This window comes from Andrographis paniculata, unplaced genomic scaffold (assembly GCF_009805555.1).
Source record: "Andrographis paniculata isolate CXL003 unplaced genomic scaffold, ASM980555v1 Contig21END, whole genome shotgun sequence".
NCBI lineage: Eukaryota > Viridiplantae > Streptophyta > Magnoliopsida > Lamiales > Acanthaceae > Andrographis > Andrographis paniculata.
This window is the reverse complement of record NW_026137502.1, coordinates 277,726-303,623: the sequence shown is the minus strand read 5'-3', so window position 1 is coordinate 303,623 and position 25,898 is coordinate 277,726. Positions and strand designations below refer to the sequence as shown.

Here is a 25,898-nt window from a genome sequence, read left to right as displayed (position 1 = left end):
CAAAAATGCTCGAGATTAACCGCAGTGATTGTAATTAACCTCGATTTCTGAATACCATGGTCATGCGTCCAACTGTATGGCATTTTCAAAATAATAGAATACTAACGTCGATCTTTTCCGGTCACATTAAAAATAATACCTTCTAAATCTTCAAATGTACTATTACGTCCAATAAAAGTCATATATTTGGGATCACAGTCATATTCTATTATTCCATAATTGCGAATAATATTTTTATCCCAATATAATAAAATATCAATATTGCTATTGACACCGAACATCTGTTCAAATAATAATAATAAAAAATATTAATGCTACATTCATAAACAAACACATAAAATTATATAAAAATTAAAAAAATTATACATTTCATATTAAAATTATCAATATCAAAATAAATAAATAGAAAATAATACAACACAATAAATCTATAATGCATAATATTGTATAAATATATTAAAATTTTTCTTACATTTTACGAAACTAACAAAATATTCTAAATCCATCCAAATTTTTATTTTAATAATACATAAAATTTAGATGAATACATATAATAAGTATTCAAGAAAATAAAAAAGAAAAGAAAAATAAAAAGAAAACTTACCGAGGAGGATAAAGTTGTGGAGAAAAAACTTATTGTGTGAAATATTGTGATATAATAAATGAAATAAAGAGTGAAGATATTTGTGTAATGAATAAAAGAAGTTCTCAAAACTCCTTAAATTGACATTCAAGGAGCTATCAAAACTCATTGTTATTAAATTCAGATTGGTGTGGGCCATAACTATCTACACCAAAATGAAGTTCTCAGAACTCCTTAATTTTGCAATCAAGGAGTTTTAAGAACTCCTCAGTTTATCAAAATTAAGTAGTTTTTAGAACTACTATGAAGTCTATTTTTTTTAAGATAGTTTTGACTTGGGACATTATTTTAAAAGGTAATTTAATTTATTAGGTTGTAAATTATATATTTGGACACGGATTTTTTAAAATAATGTCATAAGTCCAAACTATTTTTAAAAAAATAGACCTCAAAGTAGTTTTGGAAACTATTTAATTTTGGTAAATTGAGGAGTTCCCAGAACTCCTTCATTGTAAATCTAAGGACTTCTGAGAGAACTCCTTTTTTATTTTAATAAGAATTTAAATAAATAAATCTACCATAATTTCTATTTCCCCAATTTTTCAATCACCCGTGACGATACGAATTGTTTTGTGCCTCCCCACCAGAATCGCTGCTCTTCCTCCCCACCAGAATCACTACTCTTCCTCTTCCTCCCCACTAGAATCTTTGCTCTTCCTCCCCACCAGAATCGCTGCTCTTCCTCTTCCTCCCCACTAGAATCGTTGCTCTTCCTCCCCACCAGAATCGCTGCTCTTCCCGTGCCTCCCCACCGAAGCGCCACCGCCGTTGACGACTGCCGTGGCCCAAACCCACCGATGCTGCTCCTACAATTTTACCGGCGGGTCGATCCCCTTCTTCCTCCCCTTTCATCTTCCTTCAATTCCTAAAGTACTTGAGGTAATTTCTTTGATTTTGATTAATTTTGGGTTAGGGTTCTAATTTCTGGATTGTGTTGGTGTAATTTGGTTTTTTAATATTGTGGTGGGTGGTGGAGGCAGAGTTAAGAAAATACAAATCTTTATTTCTATTTTATATGCATTTTTATTTGATTACTTCATTCGTAATTTGCTATATTATTTCCATTTTTACAGAAGATTTAAGGATAATATTATGCATAAATATTATAACTAAAGGATAATGCTATGCGTAATATTATGATTTAAGGATAATATTATGCATAAATATTTCCATTTTCGATTTGGTGGATAAATATTATGCTTTTATAAGAATAATAATTTTGTGTATTTTTATTATTTTCAGATTATATTTTCATATCGAGATGGATTGTCCGGCCCTACTAACGATCGATTGCTTCATCTTCAATCGACACATCGTTCTGAACGTATTTGGAATGGTGAGTTGATTGATCATAAGTTTAGTCTTGTTTGTCCCGAAAGATATTGGACTAGTATATCCTCATTATGTCATCCCAGGGTTTTTGAAATATTGCATCGAATTGGATTTTATGGGGTATATAGAGTTGGACATGTTAAGCACGATCCTGGTCTTCTTACAACATTAGTCGAGTGTTGGCGTCCTGAAACACACATTTTTCATTTTACATTTGGTGAGGCTACAATCACATTAGAGGATGTTGCTATGATATATCAATTACCCATTGATGGTAAGCCCGTTATTAGTGTTGCCACGTCTAGGAAAACTAGAGAAAAAGCTTCTGCCCTATGCATAGAGTTGTTACACTTGCCTCTTACACCGAAATACTTCAAACATGGACTTTGGATTTTACATTCTACTTTAAATAATCATTTGAAAATTTTTCAAATTGATAATGATAGTCCTGAAGAGGTAGTAGAGTGTTGGACTCGTGGGTTTATGCTACTTATGATTATGGGTAGCATACTTCCCTCTTCATATGGTAGTAAGGTTAAACTAACTTACTTATCATACATACGAGCACTTGACTTCTCTGAAAGTATAGTTAGGGAAACGTTTGTCTTGAATGCTTATATCATAATCTTTGTTCGGTTGTTATTGGACAAGATAGAAGGAAGCTTAGTGGACCACTCACATTATTGCAGGTATAATATGTTAAAAAGAAAATATATTATGACTATATGTTTAAATATATTATTATAACATGTTAAATATTTTATTCACGATATACTTTGTTATTTCAGGTTTAGGCATGGTCTAGACTATACATGCTAGCTCCTCGAATTAAATCCGTTAAATCTATTGATCTTGACCCTCTGATACTTCCTAATGGTCTAGTACTACCGGCTGCTCCTTATGGAGCTAAGTACGTAAATTATTTATATTTTACGATCATCATTATATTAAAATTTTATTATTTGTGGTTCTTAATATAATGTATAATATCCATTTGTTTTGTAGATGGAGTCGTGGTAAACATAATTTTGCACTAACCGTGCATAATTGTGTATCTGCTATTCGGGATATTATTGATCATGAAAGAGATGGACAAGTATTTTTATTAATAGTGCAAACTTTTTTTGTGGTATAATCATTTTAATCAATCTATTTATATAATGTTGTATTTATTTTCCATACAGTTTAATTGGCGGCCTTTTGAACCTAACTTGTACAATTTCTTATCGCATTCTTGTCCTTCAACTTTGTTTCAGTACAAAGGACCTTTATTTTACGAGCGCTGCGTCGAGCATCTTCACTTAGATAGGGTACTTCGACAGTTAGGTTTAATTTAGCATATTCCGGATAATCCATCGATAGTGGAGAATAGGAACACACATAGTTCTTAACGAGGCTCAGATGCTAGAAATTGGTTTCAAATTTATCAAATATATATTCAACAGTGGTATGAGCCTAACTTGGTGATTAGTGAATCAAACTTGCATGATACGCCGTATACTCCAGTTAATCTTCAGTGGTATAGAACTCATTCCAGAAGATTTATTTATAATCCTGAATTGCGTTCACGGATTGGCTATCCACCAGGACTACCATCTTACAATCATTTTGCGGTAAATCTATTTTTTATTTAACGCAATCTAATTATTGCAATTTTGAAGAAATTATAATAATTATTATATTTTGTGTAGGTTAATCAATTGAGGCATTGCACTGAGATTGGAGACATCAGTCTAGTTCAAAACATTATTGACGTTTCATAAGATCAATCAAATTGGAAATTTGAGTCATATGAAACTACTTTCATAAATGATGATCAAGTCAGCCTAAGTCCGGATCCTTATATTCACAGTGATTCTTTTCACGCATATGAGACTGGTGAAGGTAGTGGCGTACACGAAAGTAGTACTACACCTCATGTAGGTAATATGGCTAATTTTGATCATTCACTACTTTTGGAATGTCATCGTGTGCAATCTCAAGGACATGTACTTGATAACTCACCTATTGAATGTAATATTGTTGAATCCCCATGTCCTCAAATTCAACGAGTACTCCGTAGAAGCACTCGTGAAAGTCACCCGCCAAATTGTGGTACCGGAGGCCACCAAGGACATTGACATGAATGTAAATATTTGTATGTATGTGTCGCTTGATTTTGTATGTGAATGTAGACAGATTTGGATATTTGTTTAATGTCGTTCGATATTATATTTCTAGTTGGAATGTTGTTTAATTTAGTTGGATAATATATTTGTACATATTGTAATAATATTATCAGGAATGTTTGTTTGTATAATATGTACAAGTATTGTATATTGAATAATAATAATAATAATAATAATAATAATAATAATAATAATAATAATGACGACAACAGTAGTAGTAATAATAATAATAATAATGACAATGACGACAAAAATAATAATAATAATAATAATACATAATAATGTCATGGTAATTTTTTTGATAAAAAAAAAAATTGTCTTACAAGCATAAGCATACGATAATGAGATGACATCAAATTATATATTTTTTTTCCGGATATTTGTTCAAAGTTCAATCAACAATAGCAGCATATTTTGCATATGTTCATCAAACCTGCATAATAAAATGACATCAAATTATGTTCCGAACAAATTATTGTTCAAACAAAAAAAATCCGAAATTTTACTTTGATATTTTTCGTAAGCCATAACGATCTCTCTTCATAAATTTGGTTATTTGCTTCATCGCATTTTCCTCCATCTCCAACCTATACATATATACATTTCAAAAATTATGATTACCAGCCAACATTATATTTTTAATATATCCCTATAATAATTATATGCAACAAAAAACTTACTTCCACTAAATGTAAGTCAGTAGTTGCGACTCGATGATGCTACTTCGGCCGCTTCTGATTGCTAGTTGCCTCGCACGTATTTGGCCCCGATACATTTCAGTTCGAATGCGTGTAGTGCGATCACGACCTCTTCTTTTAATCCTAAGTTGGGTAGGATTGTGTATCAATTGAAACAAAGCTGATTCCCAAAATGACTCATCAGGATATGCATGAAATTGAACAGTATATGTGTTTATCCATGAATTAATTGAGTAATAGTCACGCACGTATCGTTTTCCATTCAAATGGAACATACGACACACATCTAACACATGCGAACATGGTACCCCATCTAATGCCCATCGACCACAAGAGCAAAACTCTTTTTTAATTGAAACAACATGCTCTTTTGATACCTGGCCAACACTATCAAGTGTAAATACCTTTGCCTCATATTCATCTTCATTTACCATCACTGCAATATGTTTTCGGCTTTTTTGCTCCGAGTCAAGATACTTTGTGCATGCCCATGGGGACCATTCATAACTAGAGTCTTGCTTATCTCGAGCATCATGAAGTCGTTTAACGAAAAAAGCAACAACTCGATCGTACGTCAATTGTACAAGAGCAGTGATAGGTAGTCGTCGAGCCCCTTTCAATACTCCATTGATGCATTCAGACAAATTGGTTGTCAATATACTATGTCGCCACCCTTCATCGTAGGCAAGTGTCCATTTACTCTTCTCAGTTTTCATAAGCCAATCATAAGCTGCGGGCTTTAAAAGCTGGATTGCCGTTAATGTTTCGTTAAACTCTAACGGATCAATAGATGCTCCTACCCTCCAACACATATCTTTCAACCTTACATCTTTAATTTTTTGGTTGAAATTAGAACATATATGTCGAAGGCAAAATCGATACCTACCACGAGGTGGGTGAAATGTAGGAATACGATCAACTGCATTCGTGATTCCAACATGTCTATCTAAAATTAGACATGTATGATATCTATCCTACACAATATATTGCATACACAATAATCAAATAAATATCATTACTAGAATTTTCAAAATATATATAATTTACAACCTAATAAATTAAATTACCTGCTTACTAGCTGGAAAAACCATATCCAAGATTCAGTATTCTCTACATCAACAATGACAAAGGCTAATGGCAACACATGATAGTTGGCATCTATAGTAGCAGCAATCAACATAACATGCTTGTATTTTGCACATAAATGAGTCACATCCACACTAATTACATTCCGACAATGACGGTATGCCTCAATACAAGGTCCGAATGCCCAAAACATATATCCTAATGTGAATTTCTCTTGATGTGCTGCTTCTACATGGGCCCACTCGACAATTGTATTCGGTATGTACTTTTGAAGTGTCTTTATATAAGCTGGAAGTTTTTGTACCGAACTCTCTCATGTCCCATAAACATCCTCAATTGCACGTTTTAATCCATGCCATACCTTTGAATAAGATATATCAAAACCATATTATATTTTCACTACTCTTTTCACATTCGCTAGCTCGTATGCCGGTTTATACTAACAAACCCCTTCAACAAAATCCGCTATCATGTTAACATCCAAGTTGCTATGCTCCAAGGACGCATCATCAGGAATACACGTGTGATCAGACATCACCGTAATAAGTTGCCAACATTCCAAGTGTGGCTTATATGATGCAGTCACACCTCACCCACAACAATTTTTTTCCATAATGCTTACATTTTACCCTAAAAACTGTACGGATGCTCTTCGTTATCGTATATTCTCTCCCGACCACTCGCACCGAGTAATCCTTTATAGCAATTTGCATTTACTTTTTTATCATTGAATGTCATTCCAGAGATCAGAACAGCATTATTTTTTGTGTACACATTCCATTTTCAACTAGGAGTATCGTATGTATCTTGTAGAAACTCTTCCCGAGGCAAATTCTGAAAAAAATTCAGTCGAACGATGTTCAACCTCACCCCCTGAAAGTGGTATGGTGCATGTTTCGTGACATCTCGATGACCCTAGATTTGGCCATTCTGCAACACCAGCATTTTCTCTGTCATCATTTTTTTCCCCTTCTATTTCATCATTTGATTATGACAGTGATTTTGGCTCACTACATTTATCTTCACCGATTCCCTCACAATCAACATCTAATATTAGTAAATTATCACTTGTTGGATCATGTATTATATTGTAATCTACACTAGGAGCATCAACAATTGCATTTTCAGAATTTCTTTAGAATTTAACAAATAATTCCAAACACTTGTAATCATTAGTTGAATTCAAGAAATGCTCGAGATTAACCGCAGTGATGGTAATTAACCTCGATTTCTGAATACCATGGTCATGCGTCCAACTGTATGGCATTTTCAAAATAATAGAATACTGACGTCGATTTTTTCCGGTAGCATTAAAAATAATATCTTCTAAATCTTCAAGTGTACTATTACGTTCAATAAAAGTCATATATTGGGGATCACAGTCATATTCTATTATTCCAGAATTGCGAATAATATTTCCACCCCAGTATAATAAAATATTAATATTGCTATTGACACCGGACATCTGTTCAAAAAATAATAATAATAATAAAATATTAATACTACATTATAAACAAACACATAAAATTATATAAAAATTAAAAAAATTATACATATATAATGCATAATATTGTATAAATATATGAAATTTTTTCTAACATTTTATGAAACTAACAAAATATTCTTGTTGAACACAAAATAATGGATAGGTTTTTAGGAAATGGGCCTGCCAAGATTAGGTCATTCGAAACGTCCAATGGGCTTTTTGAAAGTCCAAATATGATTGCAGTAACCAGGTCGGATGAGTTTTGAGTCTGATCAAACCTGGTCGGGTAAATCCCCAAGGTCGGACGGATGAGGAGATTGGACCTGGTCGGGACCAAATAGTTCGGACGTCAGAGTCGGACCTAGTCAGGACAAAGTCCGAGGGTCGGATTTAAGAAAGTCGGACGGGTGATAAGATTGGACCTGGTCGGGACCAAATAGTTCGGATAGAGAAGTCGGACCTAGTCGGGACAAATTCCAAGGGTCGGGCATAAGAAGGGTAGATATTGAAGTCGGACCAAGTTCAAAGGTTAGGTATTAAAAGTAGTTATCCTATAGGTCGGATAAAATGCAGTTTCTGGTAGTGGGGGGTAGTTTCGACTGGTGAGCGGTTTTTAAAGTCGGACGTGACAGGACGGTTCTCATACGTGTCGATAGAAGAGAATTTTTTGGGGAGTTAACAGCGGTTATGGTAACCGACTGGATAGCGGTTCGAACCGTATCTTCAAGGGGTTATTTAAAGATTCTGTACGGTATAGAGAGGGCACCTTCAATCGACATCAAATTCAAGAAAATCGCTTTTGGGGATCGCCACTTTATTTTCCAGTCTTTATTTTATTCTTATTTCATTCTACAGTGTTTAGAAGTTTCTAATTTCATACATTCATCTATCAAATTCGGGAATATTTCTCTATTTTCGAATTTTACTTTTTATTGTTGAAAAAACGCATCAACAATTTGGCGACCATAGTGGGAGTCGAGGCAAGATTGTTGATCCTATGTCAACGGAGAGTTTCATACAATTGAGATCCGGCCGAATCATCGGAAGGATCCACATAGCAGGCTCACAGCCTCAATCATCTTCGGCACCGGTGGGAGAAACGGTTTCACCACCTGTCATGCCAAATACAAGAGAAATGCCACAAACACCCGCTGACTGGGTTTCTTATGTTCAGTAATTGGACAACCAGCATAATTTGGCCATGCAGAATATGTTGCACGAGCAACAAATGTTGCGCGAGCAACAAAATCTTATGCAAAATACGTTAAATCAGGCGTTATCAAGGGTTACTTTGCAACCCATCCAGACGCCACCAGAACTATCACCATCCAGGTTACAGACAAATTTTGCGGGGCCTTTATATTTGGACAGCACTTTTCCAAGTGTTACCGCCCCAAGGGTTGACAGAGGGAAGACTTCTCTTACATACCCGAATAACATTCTGTCTGGTGGTAGGATCGAGCCTACCGATCTCAGAGAGGACAGATTGGGAGGCCAGGCTCACAATCCTATTCAGGTATTGGATCCTGTCCCACTCAGAGTAGACCCAGAGGACATTACTCAGGTTTTAAGGGTACATTTTGGAATGAACCCCCAGACGGTCAACAGACCTGCGTACCAAAGACCATTTCCAGAAAGAATCATCACAAACATCCGCTTCCAAGGAATTACAGACCACCCGATTTTCATTCGTTTTCTGGAGAAGATGAGGCATCAACTATAGAACATGTGGGACGTTTCATAGCCCAATTAGGGGAAGTAGGCAATAATTCTTTCTATAAACTACAATTGTTCGGGTTATCACTTACAAGGACCGCTTTTTCATGGTTTGCAAATTTGCCACCCGGGCAGTTGCAAACCTGGGAAAGCTTGGAGGCAGCATTCTATGCAAGATTTTTTAATCCTCTCCCGACACTCTCACTCACAGATCTTTTAGAGATCAGATAGATGCCAGAAGAGACCGCGTATCAGTTTATTGAACGGATACGACTCATGAAAGGCAGATGCCCGACAATCATCGAAGAAAGTGAAATGACCAATTTGGTGGTCAGAAACATGCATTCCAGACTTCGGGAGGCATTGACAGCCCATGATGTTCAGGACTTGGCTAGTTTGGCCTCCAAAGCAGGGAGATTAGAATATTTGTTCAGAGAAAAAGATCACAACTTTCGTCGGAACAGGGTACATCAAATGGCTAGTGTTGATACAGAGATTTATTCGCCAGAAAAAGGAAATATTCTTGAAGAGATAGCAGCCGAAATTGTGAATGGCAAACCGTACGTATGCTCGAAACTAAAGCCATTGCCAGGAACAGAGGAGAGGGAGCAGCCGACTTTCGATGTATCCAAGGCCGACGAGATCTTCGATATTCTATTGAGACGGGCAGATTCGTATTCCTAAAGGGCAAAGTTTGGCAACGAAGGAGGAAATAAAGGGAATGCCATACTATAAGTGGCATAATTCCTTTACTCATAACACTAATCAATGCACACATTTCCGAAAGGAAATACAGAAGGCTATCAAAGCAGGGAGATTCAAATATGTAACAATGAGAGTAGAGCATCAGCCCTTCCCAAAAGTAATTACTGCAATGATTTCTTTGCGGTCTTCACGAGTTGTGCAAAGTGATGACGAAGAAGACACCGGACGAAAAGATCGCAAGCCTAAAGAATGAGAATCCAATCAGGAAGTGAAGTTCAAAGTTTTCGAAACTAGAGTAGCAGAGAAATGGGATAAAGAAGACGGATCGTTCAAAGTGGAATTGAAAGATAAAGTCGTGGTACGGGACCGACCAACCCGCAAACCACATCCAGTCCAAGAGAAATGGAGCCGAAACAGAAAGCCTCTGCCAATAGACATAGACCCTCGATTTCCAGGTATGAATCGCACACAAATCCATAATGCTAAACGCAGGTATGCAGCACGGCATGGAAAGCGAACATATAAGGGTAAGGAGAAGAAAGAATCATCACCTAAAAGGAAGGACTTGAATGACGAAACAAAGGAGCAAGGGGAGAGCAGCAAGCCTATCAAGAAGGCCAGATGTTTTCGATGTCAATTCTGCAAACGGATCAATATTGATCCTGAAATAGAAATTGCAGAGGAAGAGACCCCCGAGATTATTTTCGGATCATTTGCCCCAGAAGAGACGAAAGTTTTACGCAGCAAGATAGTAAAACTTGATAAAGCAGGATTCGAGGTCAGGATGACGGATATGCGATGGTTCGTTGAAGAAGAACCCATTTGGGCTAAGTTCGAGGAGGAGGAAGAACCAGAATGGGCAGCAATGGTTGGCAGACCCCCACCTATGGTTTTTCCACCTATACCAGAAGAGGCAGTCCCGCATTTAAAACCACTCTATGTTAACACACACATATGTGGTAAGCCGGTTAACAAGGTTTTTATGGATAATGGGGCTGTTTTCAATGTCATGCCCCTCAAAACTTTAAGAAAATTGGGTAAAGAGATTGGTGATTTATCTCCGGTAGACATCGAGATGACAAGCTTCACAGGACAATCGACCAAGCCAGAAGGGATGATGGTGGCGCCCATTGAGGTTGGACCGAAGGTGATTTCGACTGTGTTTTTGTTGTGGATGCCAATACTACCTACTCAGTTTTGTTGGGGCGAGATTGGATTCACGCTTCCAAATGTGTGCTTTCTTCTCTTCATCAACAAATTATGTTTTGGGAAGGAGATCAGGTTTTCACCATGGAAGCCAGTACGAATCCGTTCGGCTCTACAGAAAGAGTGGAAGAATCGGTTCTTTATACGGAATACATACCACCTATTTCACGGACAACCATGGTAGATGAGTATCCCTGGAAGGGTTGTAAGCTCACTACGCAGGGTTGCATGTTTCATTAGAAGCAATTTTCTGTTTTTATGGCTCTGTTGTTAGCCAAAATAAACTTTTACTTGAAGTTGATTTATGGAAGAAATAAATAAATGTGATAAACTGATTAGACAGTTCTATTTAAACCAATTAATGGTTAGACTACATAATAGTAAAATTTCCAACAATAATGTTGGCGAAGAAGAAGGTTTTCGCTGGCCTGATCTCCTGGAAAAGACAGAAACTTCTCTGTCAAGTCAGCACCCCCTCATTGAATATAATGTGGGAACCAAACAGATACCCAAGATGGTTAGGGTAAGTGGTTTACTGACAAAAAGTCAACAGGAGCAAATGGTAGCGTTAATTCGAGATCACAAGGAATGTCTGGCATGGGATTATTCCGAAATGCTCGGATTGGCGCGCAGTTTAATAGAACATAGGTTGCCTATTAAAAAGGGGTTTAAGCCTTACAAGCAATCACCAAGGAGGGTGAGTCCAGAATTGATGCCCCAGATCAAAGAAGAAATTGAGAAGCTACTAAAGGTTGGTTTCATTCGTCCATGTCGATATGCGGAATGGTTAGCCAATATCGTTCCGGTAACCAAAAAAAATGGAAAGATCCGAATTTGCATCGACTTCAGAGATCTCAATCTCGCCACTCCAAAAGATGAATATGTCATGCCAATAGCAGACATGTTGATTGATTATGCGGCGGGACACCGTATTTTGAGTTTAATGGATGGATACGCAGGGTATAATCAAATTTCATTAGCAGAAGAAGATATACCCAAAACTGCATTTAGGTGCCCAGGAGCGTTGGGAATTTATGAATGGACAGTTATGCCATTCGGTTTAAAGAATGCAGGGGCGACCTACCAACGGGCTATGAACACTATCTTTCATGATCTTATTGGGCGGTCAATGGAGGTATGTATTGATGATATGATCATTAAGTCTACCGACTTTGATTCACATTTGGTTGATTTAAAAAATGTTTTTATTCGGATGAAGCAGTACAACCTGAAAATGAACCCAACGAAATGTGCCTTTGGAGTTTCGGCGGGGAATTTCTTGGGGTTCTTAGTATATGAAAAGGGAATAGAGATTGACGCGAACAAAGCCAAAGTTGTTCTAACGATACGATCGCCTCAGTCGGTCAAAGAAGTACAAGGTTTTTTGGGAAAGGTAAATTACCTAAGGCGTTTTATATCAAACGCTGCGGGGAAATTAAAACCTATCACGAAATTGTTACGGAACAAGGCTACCGATTTTTCTTGGGGTCGGGACCAACAGAAGGCATTAGAGAAAATCAAAGAGGCATTGGTTAACCCGCCTGTGTTGGTCCCTCTAAGAGGCGACCGACCTCTTCGGTTATATTTGGTGAACAGTTTTGATGTGGTAAGCAGTCTCTTGGTACAAGAATGGGAAGATGGTAAGGAAAGAGCCATTTATTATCTAAGCAAAACTTTAGCAGGACCTGAGTTGAATTACAGTATGCCCGAAAAAATGTGTTATTCTTTGGTCTTTGCTTGCACTCGGTTGGAACATTATATTCTGCCAAGAGAAACCGAAGTGGTTTCTAAAATGGATTTGGTCAAACTAATGTTGCACAGACCAACCATGCAAGGTAGATTAATGAAATGGGCTATTAAGCTGGCTCCTTTTGCACTACGCCACCGACCTCTCAAGGCTGTGAAAGGACAAGTTGTGGCTGATTTGTTAGTTGAGTTTACAAGTGATGGATCATCAGAAAACAAAATAATGCCATATATTGGCACCAGTCCTTGGAAAATGTTTTTTAATGGTTCCCATTCGAAAGGAAAGTCGGGAGCGGGAGTGATACTAGAAGGACCATGAGGCGGCAAAATTAATTTGCAGCTTCAAATGGAAGATATGACACATAACTCCGCAGAATATGAAGCACTGATTTTGGGTCTGGAAGCACTTATCGCTAAGGGAGTGCAGTCTGTGTTAATCTATGGGGATTTTCAACTTGTTATCAACCAAGTATTGAAACGGTACGCGTGTAATTTTCCCCATTTGCATAGATACCGAGATGTAGTGCTACACTTGTTATATAGAATCGGGGAAGTAGTTTTTGAGCATGTACTAAGAGCGGAAAATCAGCTGGCTGATAATCTGGCTCAGAGCGCTTGTCAACAGCTGATTGGCAGTCTCGATTCTGGGACTGATTGGAGAACAGAGATTATGGAATATTTGGAATCTCCAAATTCTACTGCTCATGTTTGTGTTCGCTTAAAGGCTTTACGTTTTCAGCTAATTAATGGGATTTTATATAAAAGAACCTTTGAAGGGGTTTTGTTGAGGTGTTTGGGACCTGAGGAAACTATTAAAATAATGGAGGAGGTCCATGGAGGAATGTGTGGTGCGCATCGAGCAAGTTTAAATATGCGATGGGCCATTCATCGTATGGGATTCTATTGGCCGAAGATTTTTTATGATTGTATCAGATTTGCCAAGGGATGTCAAGAGTGCCAAAAGCATGGTCCTTTGCATCATTTGCCAACAGTGGATTTGCAGACAATGGTTAAACCTTGGCCATTCAAAGCTTGGGCGTTGGATGTAATTGGAAAGATTCATCCAGCCTCGTCGAAACAACGTTCTTTTATTTTGGTGGCGACTGATTATTTTGCCAAATGGGTAGAAGCAGTTCCCTTGAAGAATGCGACGCAGAAAGAAGTGATTGAATTTGTACTCAATCATATCATCTATCGATTTGGAATTCCTCACACTCTCACAACCGATCAAGGGTTGATGTTTACTGGGGAAAAGTTTATTGAGTTTTTGGCCGAATACAATATCAAATTACACCATTCTTCACCGTATTATCTACAGGCGAATGGATTGGCCGAAGCAGCAAATAAAATTATTATTGGCATTATCCGGAAAATGGTGGAGGAGAATCCAAGGAAATGGCATACTCTGTTATCTCAAGCATTGTGGGCTCATCGAAACAGTAAGTACTTCTACTGGATTCTCTCCATACCAATTAACATTCGGGCAAGATGCAGTATTACCTGCAGAATTTGTCGTGCCTTCACCCAGGTTGACCAGTACAACAGCCTATATTGATGAGATGTATTTACAAAAGATGTGGCAACAGTTGGAAGAGTTGGATACAGATCGATTGAACGCGTTGGACCAAGTAATTAAGCAGAGTGAGATTCGGGCAAAATATTACGGAAAAAGGGTGGTCCCTAAGCTCTTTGCAGAAGGCGATCTGGTCTGGAAGACAATTTTGCCGAACTATAAGAAAGTAGATCAATTGGGAAAGTGGTCTCCCAACTGGGAAGGTCCTTTCATCATTCATAAGGTAATTGGAAATGGAGCCTTTATTATCATAAATCAAGAGGGAAAAACGGTACATGAGAATATTAATGCTAAGTATCTGAAAAGGTATTACCCTGCCTTTTCGGAACTTTGTCATTGATTATTTCGAAAAAGAAAAAATCATAGGACCCTTTAAAGGGTTCGAACCCATTGGTAAAAAGGGTTCTCTAATCATCGGAAAGATTAATGGTGTCATCCCAGACTGCCGAGGTCGAGACCATTTCAGGTTCTTCATCTAGAAGATCATCCAAATCCAAGTGGTAGCGATCCCATTTGTCTTGCATGTCTTGAAGATTTTGTTCAATTCGGGACTTCAATCCTGCAAAGACTGAATCTCTCGTTCAGCGAGGACACTCAGTCTGGAGAGCGTTGATCTTTGTGGCTGAAAATCGTTGTTCCAACTAAGGCCTGGGAGAATGGCGGTTACATGATGGTTTATCATGTCTAGATGATGGTCGAGATCTGATATACGTGTGAGTATGTCGGTATAAGGTTCGTAGCTGGTAGATATATGCTCCATCAGTCGGATGGTACGATGAATAGTTCTCCTACCTCTGCCGGAGAATCTGAATTTGAAATCCAGTTGTTTCAGAACCTGTATCATATCTTCAGCGTGATGACCTATGGGGTGCTTTCCTACTAAGAATGGTTAGAGAGCACCTTCCCAGTTTGAGAGAGGAACACGGAGGCGAGGAGAAACCATATTGCATGAAAAGTAATGGTGATATTTTGAAGTTGGAGGTACGGAGCTTATATAAGTATTCTGGTTTCTAAGTTAGGTGATTTAGTAATAGGCAATAAATACGGATCTGTGTTTGCTTGTTAGACTTAGTAAAAAACACAGGAAAGATAGGATCTGTTTTCTAGAAATAGGAATTAATACTTGTTAAAACCGAATCAATGTACAATATATTTGAATTACATGGAGAGAAGCGCCCGTAAAGCAGTTTTTAGATCGGTCCATTTGAGTTCTGACTTGATGGCCCGACGACGTTGGTATGCTTCTTGGTGTCTCTGGACGAGTCTCGTTTGAATAGCTGCCTGAAGTTGTTCGCAAAGATTGGCTTGGTTAAGGCAATGTGTTTCAACCAGACGACTTCCCTCTCGTATGCTATCATCTATAGCTTCCAATCGTTCTTGAAGTCGTCGTAGTTCTTCAGTCTTTTGGGAGATTTCAGTAGCTAATGTATGTCTCTCATGCCGGAGCTCGTCCAGTCGGGCCCTAGCAACGCTGAGATCTTGGTCGGCCTTCTTCAAATCTGCTTCAATATTATTAGGATCTGCTGCCGGACGGGAGGAGGTCGCTTCGGATAATGGGGGTTGGATCAGAGGAAGTTCAGCTTAAAGTTCAGTGATCCTTGCCATCATCCGATCGAGAACTGGTGAAGCTCCCGACTCCAGGGCAGGTTGAACCAATAGGGTTATTGTGACTTGGACTAGCGCCGAAAGGTCAGCCAGTTCTAAGTCAGCAAAATCCAAATTGCCGTATCGTTCCACAATGGTTTTGACGGGAGTCGGGAGGTCTATTCGGGTCAAAATGTTCATCTCCTGAGCAGCCTGAACCAGAATAAGATTAGCAAGCTAAAAGACATGGCAAAATTTTTGAGAGATAAGGTCGGAAGGTTACTTGATTCAGGGCAGCTGTAGCCTCAGAAGGGGCCATAAGTTGGAAAATTGAGGGGTTGACTGGTCGGATAGTTAGACCAGCAACTGATTCATCCCCTGGTGGAAGTTGTTGGGTGGCTGCTAAATCCATACCCTGAACAGAAGACAAAAGTTTTCAGCACCATTGGATGGGCGAAAACTAAATCCAAAAATAGATGAGAAAGGGTACCAACCAGATCCAGCGGGACAAAATTAACGGAAGCTTCACCCGATTTTGAGGAGGAAATTTCCTCTACATCGTGGGGTGGTTGGACTGGTTCGGGACCAACAAGAGGAACCTCATCAACTTGCTGAACAAGTGGGTCGGGTAAAGCCACGACCTGGTCGGGGTCGGGTAATACCACATCTTCAATAGGTGCCTGGACCAAATAGGTTTTAGGTATCAGGAGTTTTATCAAAAGGACGATGTTGAAAGAAGGTTTAGCGCTTACTTGTTGAGGTTCCGCAACTTGGTCGGGGAGGACAACAGGTTGGTCGGGCATCACCGCAACCATGTCCGACGCTAGGGGATGAGGTAGCCTGCCCATCGATTCGCCTGGTCGGTGTGCCTACAATAAAAAGTTTGAAGTTATTGTTTAAAATTAATATTTTGTTGGTCTAAGGAATGTCGGAAACTATCTTTTACCTCTGATTGTCTGGTGGTCGGTTGTGTGGTGATCGGGACTATAGCTAGTCGTTCTGTGGTCCGGACCACAGATGGTTGTTCTATGGCCGGGACGGCAGTTGATCGGGACGAAGATAAATTAATGGGAAGTTGTGCCTCGGGTGATTGTTGATCGGTCGGTTGAGACGTGGTCGGGCCAGTGGTCGGGAGCATTGAAGGATCTTTTGAAATAGACATATTGGAGTTAGAAATGGGCCGTATGAAAATAACATAGGGAAAGGAACAAAACTTACCAAATTGTTGCCTTAAATACTTTGGCATCCCACTGGTATCTATGGGCAGAGAAGCCAAATATTCCTCGATGGCCTGCCTATCGATAGCAGGAGTGGCCTTTGCTTTTTGTCTTTTTGCTCCCGACCCACCTGCCACAGGTGCTTGCCTTTTCCTTCCTCTGACTGCCAGTCGGGGGAGCCAAGAGCCAGAGCTGTGGGTGGAGCAAGCCTCCCGACCAGTTGGTTAGTCGAAGGGGCAAGTAAAGACCAGGTGGCCGACCACCAGGCGGGAAAATTTTTGGTTGTCGAAGGTTTTGGGCAGAAAGGGAGATAAGGTGATGTAGCTGGTGAGTTGAGAAATATAGGTCGGGATGAGTTCGGGAATTGCCAGACCCTCGGGGCTTTGAAATATGAGGTGAGGACTGGCTAATGGTCCTGGTATGCCCTAGCAGCAACCAAATTGCCTCGACAAAAATTGAGGTTGGTAATTGTAAGTAAAAAATGATCTACGATTCTTCTTATCCGACCTTCTACTAGAAAAAAGAGATCGGGGCTTCATCGCGGCGTCCCAGGAAAAAATGTAGGTCGGGTGAGGGATAGGATCTGGGCGAGTTAAAGGATAGGTTGGGTCAGGATAAAGGAAGAAAAGATCGGTCGAATATTGCATTAAGGTTGTATATACAAAAAAACGGGAATTGTTCCGATCTTCGGTCAAAATTTGGGTTATTATAGAATTAGAGGATTTTAGACAAGAAGAGTTCGGGGTTAATCTGGCTAAGGCATAGCCAATAGACCTGTAAGGATTGGGAGAAATTGGGAGGCGACCAAAAAATGCAGAGGGGAAGTATAGACAGAACCACAATTCCAAGAATCAAAATGGTCCTGAGGCTGCAGTGTCCGCCTTTTTAGTATCCGTAAGACGGGAACTTACTCGGGTTAAACCTTCAAAGAGGTTGGCTAAAAATAAGGTACCTAAAGAAGAGAAATGACCACATGCCAAATGAATGGCTAGGTCAATATGAGTTGAAAGGACAAGTTTAGAAGGGGAAAGAATGATATATCTGTGAAATAAAAGAAGAAAGGAATGTAAGCTCAAACATTCAAACTTTGTGCATACAAAAGAAATCAAAAGGAAGAAGATATACCTGCAGAGCCAAAAGAGGAGAAAAGCAGTGTGTTCCAACTCGGAAACAGGGGTATCCTCCTTACCCTGATATTTATTGACAAAGTATGTCCATCCTTTTTCTCTTTCAGGCAGTTTGGCCAGGGCCCAACCTTGATGGTTGGGGGGAAGTTCTTGATTTCCGAGAGAAACCAGAACGGGGTCCTCTCCTGTGATCGGTAAATGCGCGATCACTGCTACATCCATTAGGGTTGGACCCATTGGACCTGAAGGGAGGAAAAAGGCACCTATTTGCGAATGCCAAAAAGCCGCCATGACCATCAGAACTTTATCGTGGAGGTAGAGGGGTTGCGTTGAAAGGAGGATAACTTTATCGATCCCTTGGGTTTTCCATTGGTTTTCAAAATGAGGAAGGAGCCTCGCGTACCATTTCCGGTAAGCATCTTTTGGATCGGTCAAGTGAGTTTTGATGCTATCCAGAAGGCGTTCCGATTTGAACGCTTCATTGTTGACGATAATAGGAGAAACTTGAACAATGACTGAACTCATACGCTCAGCATCCGCAGTGGTAGTGCAGTAAAGGCGGATTGTAGGGGTAAGAACTTTGGAAGATACAAGGGGTATTGAGGGTTCAGTTCCGTCAAAAGGGAGTGCAGGGACGTATTGGTTAGCCATTTACGCGAGAATGAGAAAAGATAGAAAGAAAAAACGAAAAAGGGAGCTATACGAGAGCAGAAAGGGTTTTAGAATTGTGAATGTGTACGTTTGAGAAGATGAAGTTGGGGTTTAACATAAACCCTTTTGACGCAGCGCAGTGTGATGATCACACTGTAACCCTAAAACGTCACGTCTTCCGTAGTTCGAGGAGTGACGTTTCGACGGGAGGGGGCAAGTTGTTGAGCACAAAATAATAGATATGTTTTTAGGAAATGGGCCTGCCAAGATTAGGCCATTCGAAACGTCCAATGGGCTTTTTGAAAGTCCAAATATGATTGCAGTAACCAGGTCGGATGAGTTTTGAGTCTGATCAAACCTGGTCGGGTAAATCCCCAGGACGGATGAGGAGATTGGACCTGGTCGGGACCAAATAGTTCGGACGTCAAAGTCGGACCTAGTCAGGACAAAGTTCGAGGGTCGGATTTAAGAAAGTCGGACGGGTGATAAGATTGGACCTGGTCGGGACCAAATAGTTCGGATAGAGAAGTCGGACCTAGTCGGGACAAATTCCAAGGGTCGGGCATAAGAAGGGTAGATATTGAAGTCGGACCAAGTTCAAAGGTTAGGTATTAAAAGTAGTTATCCTATAGGTCGGATAAAATGCAGTTTCTGGTAGTGAGGGTAGTTTCGACTGGTGAGCGGTTTTTAAAGTCGGACGTGACAGGACGGTTCTCATACGTGTCGATAGAAGAGAATTTTTTGGGGAGTTAACAGCGGTTATGGTAACCGACTGGATAGCGGTTCGAACCGTATTTTCAAGGGGTTATTTAAAGATTCTGTACGGTATAGAGAGGGCATCTTCAATCGACATCAAATTCAAGAAAATCGCTTTTGGTGATCACCACTTTATTTTCCCGTCTTTATTTTATTCTTATTTCATTCTACAGTGTTTAGAAGTTTCTAATTTCAGACATTCATCTATCAAATTCGGGAATATTTCTCTATTTTCTAATTTTAGTTTTTATTGTTGAAAAAACGCGTCAACAATTCTAAATCCATCCAAATTTTTATTTTAATAATACATAAAATTTACATGAATACATATAATAAATATTGAAGAAAATAAAAAAAAAATTAAAAGAAAACTTATCGAGGAGGATAAAGTTGTAGATAAAAAAACTTATCATCGTATGAAAAATTGTGATACAATAAAGTGAGGATATTTGTGTAATGAATAAAAGAATTCTGAAAAACTCCTTAAATTCTGGAAATTGCTATTAAATTCAAATTGGTGTAAACCATAAATATCTAAACTAAAATGGAGTTATCAGAAACTCCTTAATTTTTTAACTCCTCAATTTTTTAACTCCTCAATTTACCAAGTTTTCAGGTCTATTTTGTTTTTAAATAGTTTAAGTTAGGACATTATTTTAAAAAATCCATGTGACACGCGCCAAGAATTTCCGTTTCCCTCCAAAATTCCTAGTGCTTCGGTAAATTGATATTCAACTCACCTTTTTCTCACACTTTGAGGAGGACAGGAGGATTCGCAATGGCGGAGCAGGAGGAAGAACAAACCCCTAACGCCGCCGAGGAAGCGCACAAGCTGGAGATCCCGACTCGTCGAGTGAAGAACATCATGAAGCTCGATAAGGACATCAACAAGGTCAACTCCGAGGCACTGTTTCTCATCGCTTCATCCACCCAGCTCTTCCTCCAATTCCTCGCTGAGAAATCGGCGCACGTCGCCAGGGAGAACAAGAAGAAAACTGTGAGGACCGAGCACTTGAGAGTCGCTGTGAAGCGACATCGTCCGACTGCCGATTTCCTGCTGGATTCTCTCCCGATGCCTCCTCAACCTCCCGAACAAAATCCTGTCAAGGAGCGCGCTAAATCGCGTCCTGATAAGAAGGCTGTTCCTTTTGCCACTCGGTCGATTGATGCCTTCTTTCAGAAGTTCTCTTAGATTTAGGGCTTTCTGTAGATTGTACATTTTTCTGAAGTAATGTTTCCAAGTTTCCTATTTTAAGCAGAAACAAAATTGAAGGAATGGTTAGATCAAGCAATGCCAACAATGGATTTTTTGATCCATTTTTTAGATTGGTTGTGTTTGAATGGATGGACTTGAAGCCTAAAGTTACATGGTTTCTTTGGATGTTCAACTTCTTGATGATCATTTTCTTGATTGATGTTTGCAGTGATTGGTTGTGTTTGAATGGATGGACTTGAAGCCATCGAAAACTAGTGATTAAAATCCATAGCTACTAGTTATTTGCAATCTTTCACTCGAAAGTTACATGGTTTCGATCCTATGTTGGACTTCTTGATAAGCATGTTCTTTGTTCAGGTTTGAAGTTTTGCCTTTGTTTGAATGGGGATATTGAAACCTGTGAAAATTATTGATTTCATTGCTATTGTTTCAATAATTTCATGTTATAGTGAGTTACAATTTCCTGAAGTTTTAATTTTATTATCTACTTATCTATCTTTCTCTCTAACTATTTTCTCCATGCAAATGAGGGAAATTCTAGCATCTTTTGAGTGGGAGATCAGTCATTAAACTGAACAAGTTTAATCAAAACTTCTAAACCCAGTGCTTATTCAGATTTATGAATGGTGTGATACTGGATTCTGTACAAACTAGAGGTGATCCATGTTATTGGTTTGACAAATATTTCTGCACTAATGGTGATAAGGGGCATGAAGATAGTGGTGAATTGAAATGAAATCTTCGTGGACACTCTATTGTCCTAAGGGGAAAAGGGGCCAGAAAACGACGACACAACTGAAACAGTATCTTCTCTGAGATGGTATGCAAATTCTTTTGGAGTGTTTGTCCTTTGTCTGTGTGGCTTATTTCCTCCTTTCATGTATGATATACCTTGAGCAGGTGTGTTGATGCTGGTTCCCATCTGCTGTAAGATTAGCTTTCGGTTTATTGGAATTGTGTTTCTCGGGCCACCATTTATGCTACTATCTGAGAGGCGCCGACTGCTGGTGCCCGGCCTTGGTCCAAAGGGGCTGTCATGCTCGGTTACTACTTTACTTTGTGCTTTCTTTTGCTCCTGCATAATACAAAGGTAAGCTCTAACTTATATCCTATTTTTATCAGTTCGTATATTATAAAAATTGTTCTGCAAGTTATTTGTTAGTTGTGATTGATGAAGAGAATTGTTGTGGAGGATAATGGTACCCTTTGTTTATGTTTTTCTTCTTCTTTTTCCTTCCTCACCATATTGTACTCTTCGAGCATTGCAAGTAGAGGAACCTGGTGACAGAATATAATTCCCTTGTAACAATCAAATGTCATTTCCTTAATCAGGCTGTAACGTCTGGAATATGTAGCCAAATTTGGATTAGTTCTCAGTTTTATAAGTTGATCCCAATCCTTAGGTGCTCAAGAAACTATATTTTGCCATAACTGTTGATAATTTCCATGGTTCATTTCAATTTTTGTAAGAAGTATGCATACCTCGTCGTACAAGAAAACTTTCTTTCTTTCATCTTCCCATTGCTTAGTCTTTGATATGAGCAAATCCACCAGACCTACAAAGTTGTTAAAAATGCGACACAAATGCACATCTCAGTTTCTAATTCTTCTTTCGTGCTCGTTTAACTGATTTTATTCTTGCCTAGATTTTAAATGGCACAACATTGATGGTTTCAGTCAGTTTTGCTTCTATCAATGTATTGAAAACAAGCTAATAGCTTGACAGAATTGACCTGGTATCTTGTTCACCATCACTCTAGCGCGCTCTGCTCTTTTAAGGTTCTTGTGAGCACCTCTGCTAACTGAGTAACGATTTTCATCCTGAAACAGTGACTTGATTGCTCAATTTTTTGACCTGAGAATACAATCAATGTGTTTTAATTTGCATATGAACTTGAGAGTAAAGTTTAACCCTGCTGTACTCCTCCAACCAGCGCTCCTCGTCCCGTGCCAATATCCATTTTTCAACCTTCTCCATAATCATCTTTCGGCTTGCAGCTTCTTCTTCAGCTCTTGATATCTGTTCATCCACACTTGTGAGGAGATCGGCATGATCAATCTCCCCTTTTGTTTGTTGGTATCAGTTGAAAAGTGTTTTTACCACAAGCAAAAACTGCAAAAATTTATATTCTTTTATAAATGTAAGTTTACCTGAGTCTATTTGGCTGATTATTTTTTCCATGTCTGATCTTGAAGGTATTTCCATGTGCGATCTACTGCATATCTCTTCAAGTTCTAATTGCCTTTTGAGGAAAAACTCCTTCATCTTGCTTGCTTTTAATTGATCCAATCTCTTGACTTCAGTCTCAGCCTTGAAGCAATTTGGATCAGTTCATACATTTTATATAACTATAGTTTGTATAAATTTCAGACTTGTCGTACACGGACCTGCTGCACTATTTCTGGGGTAAGGCTTCCAGGAGTGGATATCTCAGCTGATGCCATTGATGATAGACCGGTGACATGGAGAAATGGCTGACGGTCTTTGTAGGATGTGTCCATGAGACTCCACAGGTTAGCTAATGATTTACCAAGTTGTTGAAGCTGCATTTATAATATTACCCTCACAGCTCAAAATCTGGCATTTTATACTATTTGATGTGTACAATTTATTTATTTTTTTCCTTTTTTCTCTAATTTTCATGAATTTGATGCTCAACATTTACCTACTCAAGATTGAAAAAAGCATACCTTATCAAGCCTTGTTTGCTTTTCTGATTCAAGTGTTTTCACGGTGCTATCAAGCTTTTCTAGAATAGCATCACTTATGTTCTTTGACAATCCTGACAGCTCGTTCAAGCTTGGATGTACTTTGGTTATTGTTAGTGAGGAATCCATTCCTAATGTGGCCGACAATTGTTTTATTGTGCTGATGTATTTTTCCACCCTCTGAAGTCTGTCACTCTTAAATTCATATGAACATTAAAAAAGGAACATAAAATCAGCAGTTTTCCTTTTCTTTTGGTCCCATTGAAACATGCTTATTAGTTTTTTTACCTTCTCTGCATGAAGTCTCTGAAGCTCATTTTGATATTCCTCAAGCTTTTTGAGTGAAATATCATTTTCATTAACTGAAACAGCTGATGGTGAGTCACTGTACTCCGTCCGACCATCTATCTCTGCAGAAATTTTATGGATTTGTCCTTGCACCACTCTGAATTGTTTAACTCGGTCCTCTTTCCTTAACTGCATCTCTCTTAGTGCTGGGGTTATGGAATTTAATTGCTCCTTCAGTGTTCCTGTCATTTTCTCTGGCTGCCATGAATGAAAATGTACTTGAATTAACACAAGAACAACCTCATCTGCACATCAATACATTCCGAGAATATGCTCACAGATGATTTCTTTCCGGTTGTATTTACGCATTTCCTATGCTAGATGTCTCTTTATTTATTAGTTACTCATTATGGAAGTATCCGTGCTCTTACCCTTCCAGGGAGTGATCTTTCGCCAAGGGACAGCAGGAGATGAGTGAATTCAGCTTCAGATTCTGCGAGCTGCTGATGCAGTCTGGCTCGAGAAATGTTTGCAGTGTCAACTTTCTTCCTATAAACTTCAAGGCATTCCTGCTCAAGTTCCAGCAGAACTTTATCTCTCTCAAACTGGTCTTGTCCTACTTCATCCCATATAATCTGCAAAATTATATCGAAAGGTATGAGTAAGGTAAACAGATCCATTCATATTGCAATAAACTGCTAAATTAGAACACTTGCCTTCAATTCTTGTAGCAAATAGCCACATGATGTCTCCAGCAATGCTGAACTTCCCATCCCATTTGATTTTGGAAAGGATCCCATTAAAGTAATCCCTTACAAAAACTTAAAACTAGACTAGACTTTTAAGAAGAATGTGTTTTTAGCCAAAATAAAAAGATAAAACTAGTGTTTCTGTAGTTCTTGAGGAGTTTTAAACTACAAAGATGGAGGGTCCAAAATAAGGTGAGGTGGTTTGGCTCTGGAAGTGAATATTTGCTTAAAAGATAAGGCTTCAATGGTGGGTGTCAGTGAGACTTTTGCTTCAAGAATCACTTGTTGCTTTTGATCCTCTTATGAGTTTTATTCCCTATACTTTAATTCTGCAGGTTTCCACTTTGATAATTCTAATGTGTTGGTATCAAACTGGCTGAACTATATTTTAGTTATCAGAACTCCAATTCTAAATTTAAATGCTTTTTAGTGCTTTAAACAGGTCTTGATTCTGAAGCAAGACATCAGGAGGACAAACAAAATAAAATAAAATGAGGAAGTGAAAATGGCAGCTGTGTGATTCAGGTAAAATTTGATTATTCATTAGAAGTACTTTTTAAAGATGATGGGATTCAGAGTTTGCTAGTTTTATTTAAGCTTTCCACTTTCCTGAAGTCATTATTATTTCTGAAATTTGTTCTAATATGACTTGTGTTGAAAGATATATTTTCAAAGTATTTGGGATGTTTATTTGCTTTGGAAATTTGTTTTTTTTTATATTTTTTTATTAATGTGATGCAAATAGATATTAGATGTGATATTTAATACATAAAAAAATTGATGTATTATTTTAAATAAAAAATGAGAATTTAAATTGTGTAAAAAAATAATTTGAAAATATATATTTAAATAGAAGATTGTGAATCTGCAGTGTTATAGAATGGTAGCAAGCTTGTGTAATTAAGGATGGCCTAATTTGTGAGTTTTCTTGAATTATATGTGTTGAGGATTCTTGTGAGAGGTTATATTTTTGTGCCTACTTCTACTTGTTTAATAATTTTGTTTGTTGTTGGAATAATTTGAAAACTTTATCTACAATCCATGACAGGTTGAAGATCAATGCCTCACTTTTTTTGACACCATCATTACATGACGATTAGGTTGTGTTTGATTTGGGGTTTATGTTTTGATTTTTTCTTTTTTTTGAGAGGGTTAAATAAATATTTCTTCGGTCCCATGTAATATGTGCTTATTGCAGTAGATATCAAAATTTAGGTAAAATATAATTAGTAAGTAATTAAA

The 25,898-nt window shown here is 38.4% G+C and overlaps 2 protein-coding genes across 2 annotated transcripts; one reads left to right on the top strand and one right to left on the bottom strand.

Annotated features, from left to right (window-relative positions):
- Positions 1–20,452: 20,452 nt before the first annotated feature.
- On the top strand, positions 20,453–21,112 carry LOC127245003 (uncharacterized). The gene has a single exon (XM_051265645.1). It carries the CDS (start codon positions 20,473–20,475, stop codon positions 20,884–20,886), a length of 414 nt encoding a protein of 137 aa, XP_051121602.1. The 5' UTR covers positions 20,453–20,472; the 3' UTR covers positions 20,887–21,112.
- Positions 21,113–21,446: 334 nt separating this feature from the next.
- LOC127244762 (65-kDa microtubule-associated protein 8) lies at positions 21,447–24,829 on the bottom strand. Its single transcript, XM_051265247.1, has 11 exons — positions 24,624–24,829; positions 24,339–24,542; positions 23,908–24,165; positions 23,602–23,814; positions 23,299–23,454; positions 23,062–23,221; positions 22,823–22,974; positions 22,644–22,731; positions 22,393–22,466; positions 22,114–22,188; positions 21,447–21,985 (listed from the first exon to the last, which is right to left on the bottom strand). The coding sequence occupies exons 1-11, from the start codon at positions 24,705–24,707 to the stop codon at positions 21,671–21,673; spliced, it is 1,779 nt and encodes a 592-aa protein (XP_051121204.1). The 5' UTR covers positions 24,708–24,829; the 3' UTR covers positions 21,447–21,670.
- Positions 24,830–25,898: the final 1,069 nt, after the last annotated feature.